The 10,000-nt window shown below is 47.1% G+C and overlaps 1 protein-coding gene across 2 annotated transcripts in view; it reads right to left on the reverse strand.

Annotated features, from left to right (window-relative positions):
* The window catches only part of LOC123750532 (protein cab-1), a 186,421-nt gene that overhangs the window by 91,007 nt on the left and 85,414 nt on the right, over positions 1 to 10,000 (reverse strand). For both annotated transcript variants that reach the window (XM_069315999.1, XM_069316000.1), the window contains exon 2: positions 995 to 1,104. In XM_069315999.1, the coding sequence (XP_069172100.1) occupies positions 995 to 1,104 (110 nt within the window). The remainder of the gene's footprint in view (positions 1 to 994; positions 1,105 to 10,000) is intronic.

The following is a 10,000-nucleotide window of genomic DNA, read 5'->3' on the forward strand; positions in this document are numbered from 1 at the left end:
TGGTGAGTCTCCAGCGTCCACTCAGCTCACAACGTCTGTGGTGGCCACGTCTGTGGTGGCCACGTTTGTGGGGGGCACGTCTGTGGGGGGCCACGTCTGTGGGGGCCACGTCTGTGGGGGCCACGTCTGTGGGGGCCACGTCTGTGGGGGCCACGTCTGTCGGGACCACGTCTGTAGTGGCCACGTCTGTGGGGGCCACGTCTGTGGGGGCCACGTCTGTCGGGACCACGTCTGTAGTGGCCACGTCTGTGGGGGCCATGTCTGTGGGGGCCACGTCTGTGGGGGCCACGTCTGTGGGGGCCACGTCTGTGGTAGAAAATAATAATAAAAAAAAACTCAGCTCACCGCTAGCAAAGCGAATGACGAACTAGCACTAAGTACAGCGGGTCCCCGATCAGCCTCCTTGAATTAGAGGGATTTATGGTCAAAGCACTCATAGGCTCTGAGTGTAAACACAGATTGTTTACAAACAAAAATCCATTGAGGCAAAGGTACAAATTTAGCGAGACGGCGGCAGGCAGAAAGGTATCAGCACGGCTGACAGGGACATGCTCGGTACTGGCAGATAAGATAGGGAGTTTGGAGGCTGTCAAATGTTGGAGAGGACTCTGGTGTGTGTGTGGGGGGGGGGGGGGTTCTGAATGGTTGGGGGGGTTCTGAATGGTTGGAGGGGGGTTCTGAATGGTTGGAGGGGGGTTCTGGATGGTTGGAGGGGGGTTCTGGATGGTTGGAGGGGGGTTCTGGATGGTTGGAGGGGGGTTCTGAAGTATGGAAGGGGGCGGGGGTTCAGAAATGTGGGAGGGAGACTGTGGCTCTTACCAGCGAGCTTATAGGCAGATAAGACAAGGTAAATTTTACCCTCTAGAAGGCTGTAGGTAAGTAGGTAGGGAGGAAGGGGCTTATTACCTTCGAGAGACGGTAGTTTCGCGAGGTAAGAGGTTGTTATTACCGCTGGAAGACGGTATAGTTAAGTAGTTAAGAGTCGTGTGCTTACCGTAGTGGGTCGGTATCGCCGCGGCTCGTGGTCTCGTCCCCTCAGGCCGTGGCTGTGGGCCTGTAGGTAGTCCTCCAGTTGGTCAATGGCCACCTCCTCCCCGCTCACGTCTGAAACACATCAACAAGAAGCATGTTGGTGTTGTTGGTGTTAGAGATTCAGCTACTCGGAACAAGTTCCAAGTAGCACGGGCTATGGTGAGCCCGTAACTTACCTGGCACAGGAGCGGGGCAAGAAGCACGGGCTATGGTGAGCCCGTAACTTACCTGGCACAGGAGCGGGGCAAGTAGCACGGGCTATGGTGAGCCCGTAACTTACCTGGCACAGGAGCGGGGCAAGTAGCACGGGCTATGGTGAGCCCGTAACTTACCTGGCACAGGAGCGGGGCAAGTAGCACGGGCTATGGTGAGCCCGTAACTTACCTGGCACAGGAGCGGGGCAAGTAGCACGGGCTATGGTGAGCCCGTAACTTACCTGGCACAGGAGCGGGGCAAGTAGCACGGGCTATGGTGAGCCCGTAACTTACCTGGCACAGGAGCGGGGCAAGTAGCACGGGCTATGGTGAGCCCGTAACTTACCTGGCACAGGAGCGGGGCAAGTAGCACAGGCTATGGTGAGCCCGTAGTGAACTTACCTGGCACAGGAGCGGTGCTCATGAAGAAGCATCAACTTCGCGTCATCAGAAGGCCTATATTAGCCCATACGAGGCAGCTCCTATTTATATCCACCCAATCTCACTCATATATACACGTCTAACCTACGCTTGAAACAATCAAGGGATCCTACTTCTATTATGTTACGAGGTAATTGGATCCACAAATCGACAATCCAGTTACCCAACCAGTTCATGCAGATCCTGAAGGGGGGGGGGGGGGGGGGGGTTCCAATACTTCTCCCCTGTATACTGACACCTGGACGTGTAAAAAAAATAACTTAGCAAGTTTTGGAAGGTTGACCCAGCGTCAGTCAAGGCGGAAGTTAGCTCCTATAGGTCACGTTATCAATGTTATCTCGTGTATTACAAGCAGAACGCATCAATAGTCGTGTATGTCTTTATCATACGTAATTGATCAACAGTAAGGTTATCACCAAGTAATTGCCGCTCATCAGCTTATCAGATACATAATTATATGCACATATCTCATCATATTACGTATAAATCATATTTGTCTAACTCATCATACGTGTATACCTCATCATACATGTATACCTCATCATACACGGTATAAGTCATCGCGCAGGCGTTGAATTCATCCTGCAAGCGTACAACTCATTAAACAAGTGTATAGCTCAACATACAAGTGCATAATTCATCATATGAACGTCTAACTCATCAACTAAGAATACCACTCATCACACAAGCTGAGAGTTCATTATACGTCACACAGACCCTAAGTAACAGGTAAGTAACATCTTAGCTCCTGTGACAGCCCTTCTAATTGTTCCTTTATCAAGGCTTTACTACTTCTATCGTTGTTGTTTAAGATTCGCTACTTGGAACAAAATGTTCCAAGTAGCACGGGCTATGGCGAGCCCGTAAATACTTCTATCATCATCACTTATTGTTAACATTGCCCGCAAAATAACCAGTGGAGAACTACGTAACTCAACAATCATCAACACGCAATTAGATAGTGATTATAAGCAAGACAAATTACAGTCTATTTACTGATGGCGTTTGATTAAGTAAATCACTGCTAGACAGGGACACTGAGTCTGTCCTGAACCTTGGGTCCCCGTCCGCCATGTTGAGTAGCAGTGACGGCTTACAAGTGGAACACTGTCACTGGGCTCTGGAGGACGGGAGGGGGTGCTGCAGTGACTAGCCAGTGGTGTGTTGGTGGGATGGGACGAGAATGGGTGCTGGGGATAGTGTAACAATAGTGGTGTAGTGGGGGATAGTGATAGTCTTTGCCTAGACGGTAGAGCGACAGTCTCGATTCATGCAGGTCGGCGTTCGATCCCCGACTATCCAAGTGGTTGGGCAACGTTTCTTCCCCCCGTCCCATCCCAAATCCTTATCCTGATCCCTTCCAAGTGTTATATAGTCGCAATTAATGGTTTAGCGCTTTATCCTGATAATTCCAATCCTCTTCTCTGCGGTTGTTACAGATGTGAGGTTGTTGTTGTTCTAGATTTAGCTACTCAGAAAGAAAGGTCCAAGTAGCACGGGCTATGGCGAGCCCGCAAGCTGGACCTGAGGTAATGACTGGTAATTTTCCGGCCGTAATCTACCTCACCTGCATCTTCCAGGCTTAAGAGCACAAGAATTAAGGAAAATGCAGAAAATCTTAGTAACTACCTACGAAACAACGCGTATCAACCTAAACTCCTTGATATATATGTCTAGCCTACGCTTGACACGCACAACGAGACGAGGAACTAAGGGTGGTAGTGGTATGATAGTTATCAGGTGAGCTATATTGGGCAAAGCAAATTTTAAAGGCGTTATTATAACACGTAAATACACATTACTTTTATAAGCTTCAGGTTATAAAAATAGAGTTTCTGTATGTGTGAGCCATCAGGAGAAAGCAAGCACACTGATTGTTCAAGTTTGGGTTATAACTATAACATTTAATGTCAAAATGTTTGCAAATGAATGTTCTTGCATACACGCAGGTAAAAAAAGTGTATTGATAATAGATTATGCATAATGGCGCTGAATTTTTTATATAACACTTTAACATTCCTCATTTATTTTTCAACGTAAGGTGAACAAAATTAGTTCACACGCTCGACAACCTAAGTTATATATCACTAGACAAGACGTACCCAGAGACTTAGGTCATGGGTCAATAGAAACTAACTTGTAACTAACCACTTGTAGTGTCAAGTCCTTCATGTAGAGTCACAGCCAAACTTTCCAGGACTTACCGTGTATATAGTGTGTACCACTACGTTACTAGGGGTAGTTGGCCGGACTCGCAAGCTCTCTACTCTCGTTTACAGCCCCGCTCCTGTGCCAGGTAAGTCTACTACTGGGCTCACCATAGTCCGTGCTACTTGCAACTTTGTGTTCCGAGTAGCTGAATCTACAACATTGGGTCTCCTAATCTACAACATTGGGTCTCCTAATCTACAACATTGGGTCTCCTAATCTACAACATTGGGTCTCGTGACAGCTATTGCTCGCCGGCCGGTGGGTCCGTCGTAAGTTACGATTCTTTAAGACTTCAACTATTGTATAAAACGCCGACCTATACTCCGATAATAACTTACCCGAACTACGCGACAACCTTTCCAGATCAACAAAATCCAACTCACTAAATCTAAGAGCATCGACTTCCCTAGACACAACATACCGGCTGATGTGGAATGAAGCATTTACAGAGCTGCGATTCGAACAGAGGTCGTCAGCGAAGTTCGAGAAATGTTCAGACACCAGCTACGAGTCGTGTGTAATTATTGTTATTCAAAGAACAGTGGGTTTGGTGGCTGCATGTGTAGCAATGAACATTTGGTCCTTGTTGATAAACACGGGATGTTATGGGGAGAGTCATGTCTGGTTATTCGAGACCTCAGCCAACGGTTCGAATCCAAATGAGCGGCGCCGCACTCATTCACACACTCTGGCTAAACGCCCGTTAGAACCAGCAAACTATTAGCTGGCAGATCAACTCATCCTCTCACTACCTCTAAACGATGTTTTGGAGGAGTGAGGAGACCTTGCTACAAATCACCAGCACGCACACACATACACACATAGGGGGGCCTGTGGCTGAGTGCACAGCGCTTGGGACTCGTAATAGTAGGGTCCGGGTTCGATCCCCGGCGATGGCGGAAAACAAATGGAGCAGAGTTGCATTCACCCTGATGCCCCTGTTACCTAACAGTAAATCGGTACCAGGGAGTTAGACAGCTGCTACGCCCAGCTTCTTGGTCCCCCCGCGCCTCGACTGGTCACTAGGGCTCTTAACCATGCCTAACGTTTTTATTCTATTTTTAAATTTTCTAAATTATTTTTTTTTTTGGCAAATGAATGTTCTAGAATACACGTCGAAAAAAATGTATATTGATAACTGATTATACATAATGGGGCTGAATATTTAGAACAGTTCAACATTCCTCATTAATCTGTCAACATAAATTAAAAACAATTATAATATGAAAATATGTGCACATAATCGGTCATTATATATATATATATATATATATATATATATATATATATATATATATATATATATATATATATATATATATATATATATAATATATCTGTAGAAAAACAACATAATTTTCAGATTGTTTGCCATCAAGACAATATTCACTAGTTTAATGTAGGTATCAAAAATTTTCGGAAGTTTCAAGACAGCTTGACACGTTTCAGACGTCTTTAGGACTTTTCTGACGACGTGCGAATGACACGTTTGTGCGTCAAGAGAATGCTAATGAGTTCAATTACCACAAACAGCTGAACATAACTGTGGCTGACAGGATTAATTCAGAGGGGAAATGGCCATACACACACTGCAGTTCTCTGTTCATCTCGGCTTACAGTAATCACCAACCTCTTCACTCTAAGACCCCCAACCACTTGAGCTGGACGGTAGAGCGACGGTCTCGCTTCATGCAGGTCGGCGTTCAATCCCCGACCGTCCAAGTGGTTGGATACCATTCCTTCTTCCCATCCCATCCCAAATCCTTATCCTGACCCCTTCCCAGTGCTATATAGTCGTAATGGCTTGGCACTTTCCCCCTGACAGTTTCCCTTCCTCTTGACTCTAAGACAAACTACCTAACTACCATTCTCTCCCCAATTAACCACTTTTAGAGTGAATAATAAACCTCCCATTTATGGCAGGAACCAATAATTTACCAGGCCTACAAAGCCTCCCCAATAGGCCTGGGGTCATGAACCAAGACAAACCAATCCTAAGAAAATCCCCCGCCCCCCCCCCTCCTCCTCCTTCGTCCTATTTCGCTCTCCTCGTAGTTAATGGCGGCTATTAAGGAGCGACATCTTAATGGTTCCCCTCAGATGGCCAGACGTGACATTCGACACTCTGAACACCGCCTTCCCCCACGCTCGCGGCCTCTGTCAGACCGTAAAGTGTATTATAAAATGTTATAATGTAAAATAGAGGTACAAATGGAGACTACAATACGATGGACAATGGATGATGGGACGGTGGTGTGTGCACAACAACATACAAAACCAACACTTTTACCCGCGTGAAAATATCCAGGCTACAGTAATGCTTGAAAGTAACGAAAATCACTCTACCTGTTAGGCAAGTCGGGCTATGCATACTAGGCCCAGTAGTGCAGTTCTGGCTATTTTTGGACGAATTTGAACTGTCCCCAAACCATAAATAACTTAAGAACTTAATGACCCGGCCATGGGATTCGAACCAACATTTCCAGGGGTCACCTTCTGGCGTACACAGCTCCATAACCCCTTCGTGATGTGAGGGAGATGATAGTGAGAGGTAGGGGTGACAGTGTGAGGGTAGGGGGTGGTGTGAGGGAAAGGGGAGGAGGGGGGAGAGGTCAAGATGAGGAGCCCCTCCCTGTAAATGGATTTCCCTGGCTTCCTTCCCCCCCCCCCCTAGGGGCAAGATATATAGCGCCTGGTGGGAAAGGTTCAAAATGTTTTAAGCCTACAACATTCCCACAACGTAGTGATTATTAATAATAAATTATCTGGAAACCTGTATATTTCACCATCTTTATGTGTGCGCTCACCTATTGGTATTCATCTAATTGTGCTTACTGGGTCATGCTCCAGCTCTTAGACCCCCCCCCCCACACTTTTCCAAGCTGCGGGGTCGTGTAATGCACTCTTCAATCTCTACTGTAAATATATATTTTGATCAGTGTGAAGGGAGTTGGCTTTTGTTGCGTGTTCCTCTAGATTATTCTTCATTTCTACTTCTCTTATGAGTAGTGCTGCCCCCGGGCTCCGCCAGGGAGCCGGTGGCTGAGCGGATAAGAACACTGGACGCGTGATCCTAGTGGTCCCGGGTTCGATCCCTGGGTGCCGGCGAGAAACAATGGGCAGAGTTTCTTTCACTCTGATGCCCCTGTTACCTAGCAGTTAATAAGGTACCTGGGAGTTAGTCAGCTGTCACGGGCTGCTTCCTGGGGGTGGAGGCCTGGTCTACGGACCGGGGCCGCGGGGACACTAATGCCCCGAAATCATCTCAAGATAACCTCAAGATAACCATTTGTGTCTCGAGCTTCCACCCCTGGCCTCTTATTCTATGGGTATTCATTGTGAACATTTCCTCCTCAATCCCCCTAAGTATTTTATACGTCCCTGTCATGGTTCATCTCTATCTCTCTCGTCTTATCAAGAGTCCATTAGACCTAGTTCTTTAAATCGTTCTTCATACCTCAACCCGAGTAGTTCTGTGACGAGTCTAGTTGCCTGACAATTTTCTTTTCCAAATGTCCTACATGTCCTTTTAGACGAGGGATCCTCATACCGGGGCTGCGTACTTTAAGACTGGTCTCACGTAGGTGGTGTGCAGTGTTATGAACGCCTCTTTTAATCAGGTTCCTGAAGGATGTTCTGAGGTTCGCTTGTTTTGAGTATGCCGCTGATGGTATCGTACAGATTTATGGCTCTTGGGTAAGACTTGGTTATATATATTTATTTATAAGTTTAATTATATGTGGCTATTGTGTAACACTTAGTGATTCATTCACTTCTAAGTCTTTTTATAAGTTGCTGATATGAAAGGGTAAGACTAACCAATATATAGTGTACCTGGTTGATGGGCTTCTGGGAGTTCTTCTACTCCCCAAGCCCGGCCCGAAGCCAGGCTTGAAAGCTCAAGATTCATTCCTCTAGCTTTTTCAGAGAGGTGGATCTCCTTCACTGTATACTGGCCCTCTGGTCAAGAAGGCTAGCGTGATATTCTACCTACGTGATGCTAAACGTCCCCATCACCCAGGACTGGTAAGTCATACAGGGGTCATGTGATCAGTAGTCTGTATCGGCACATTTTGGGTGCATTATGAAGATATCCTCAAGAACACGAGAGTTAACGAAGTGATTGCAAAGCTCCAGGTTGGGGGGGGGTCTGAAGGGCCTAATAACTGGGCAGTTGACCAGACCACACACTAGAAGGATGAAGGGACGACGACGTTTCGGTCCGTCCTGGACCTATTCTCAAGTCGATTGTGAGAATGGTCCAGGACGGACCTAAACGTCGTCGTCCCTTCACCTTCTAGTGTGTGGTCTGGTCAACATACTTTAGGCCACGTTATTGTGACTCATCGCCTGCACTGGGCAGTTGTTTAACCTGACACTGGCAGTCTGAGTGAAAGTTTTTTCTATAAACCCTGTTTTTTATATTACCATGTTTAGGTACATCTGCATTTATGCAGCTACCCTAGACTATATGAAGCGGAGTATGTCTCAACACCAAGGAGATGGAGAGGCAAGACATTGCTGAAGTCTAAGGTAATTACTCGTAATATTTCAGTATCTTCAGATTTTTGAGAGGTGAACAACTTGGCGGAAGTAAGTGGGTCTCGGTGGGCTCCAGGTGGCCAGCGACTGGGCTTGATTCAGGAGGATCCAGAGTAATTCTGGCGCCTGACCGAGGCTTTGGTCGTCTACTCACTGTTCACAGGACGTCTGAGGCCTTAGTGTCCAGGGAGAGGGAGTCTCACGGCAGGTTCTCTGCATGAGGAGGGCTCCGCATGTCACCTCCCCTGGGGACGCCTGGGGTCACTGTATAAGCATCCACTCACAAACTAGTCTGCACGGGAGACATCTCCCGTCACGCAGGGTGCAGTCGCACCTCCACAGATCTCCAGTATCATCTATTAATACTGGTAATGGCTCAAAAGGGCCACCACTTACGGGTTATTCATGTCCGTGCCACCTTTTAGCTGGCTTAATCTTCACCAATCAATCAGCCAGTCTATTACGGGCTCACCATAGCCCATGCTACATGGACACTTCGTTCTGAGTAGCTGAATCTAAAACAACAACAACAACAGCTAGTCTATTACGGGCTATTCATGCCCGTGCCACCTCTTGGGTGGCTTAATCTTTATCAATTAATCAGCTAGTCTATCTACCGTAAGACACAGTAAGTCCTTCCCCGACAGGCGACGATTAGCTGAAAGGGTCTTTGGGTTTCCTCCCAATCCTCTCGGTCACTAGCGCCCTCGTGACCTCCTAACCCAACAACCACCAATTTTAACACCAGAAGAATCCTAAAGCTCAACTTTAATGAGAGACAATGTGTTCCTCAAATGAGAGAGGATCAACAGTGAAAGCTCAGTGATTTAACAGATTATTTCAGGAAGTTTTTAATGGCACCAAAGTTAAAAACCCACGTAACCTGGTGTGTGTGTGTGTGTGTGTGTGTGTGTGTGTGTGTGTGTGTATGTGTGTGTGTGTGTGTGTGTGTGTGTGTGTGTGTGTGTGTGTTTACTAGTTGTGTTTTTGCGGGGGTTGAGCTTTGCTCTTTCGGCCCGCCTCTCAACTGTCAATCAACTGTTTACTAAATACTTTTTTTTTCCCACCCACACACACACACACACACACCAGGAAGCAGCCCGTGACAGCTGACTAACTCCCAGGTACCTATTTACTGCTAGGTAACAGGGGCACTTAGGGTGAAAGAAACTTTTGCCCATTTGTTTCTGCCTCGTGCGGGAATCGAACCCGCGCCACAGAATTACGAGTCCTGCGCGCTATCCACCAGGCTACGAGGCCCCCCCCCGTGTGTGTGTGTGTGTGTGTGTGTGTGTGTGTGTGTGTGTGTGTGTGTGTGTGTGTGTGTGTGTGTGTGTGTACTCACCTATTTGTGCTTGCGGGGGTTGAGCTTTGGCTCTTTGGTCCCGCCTCTCAACTGTCAATCAACTGGTGTACAGATTCCTGAGCCTACAGGGCTCTATCATATCTACATGTGTGTGTGTGTGTGTGTGTGTGTGTGTGTGTGTGTGTGTGTGTGTGTGTGTGTGTGTGTGTGTGTGTGTGTGTGTGTGTGTGTGTGTGTGTAGGATGGTGTAGTGTTTATAGAGCAGTTTCTGCCT

The sequence above is a fragment of the Procambarus clarkii genome, chromosome 82 (genome assembly GCF_040958095.1).
Source record: "Procambarus clarkii isolate CNS0578487 chromosome 82, FALCON_Pclarkii_2.0, whole genome shotgun sequence".
Lineage (NCBI taxonomy): Eukaryota > Metazoa > Arthropoda > Malacostraca > Decapoda > Cambaridae > Procambarus > Procambarus clarkii.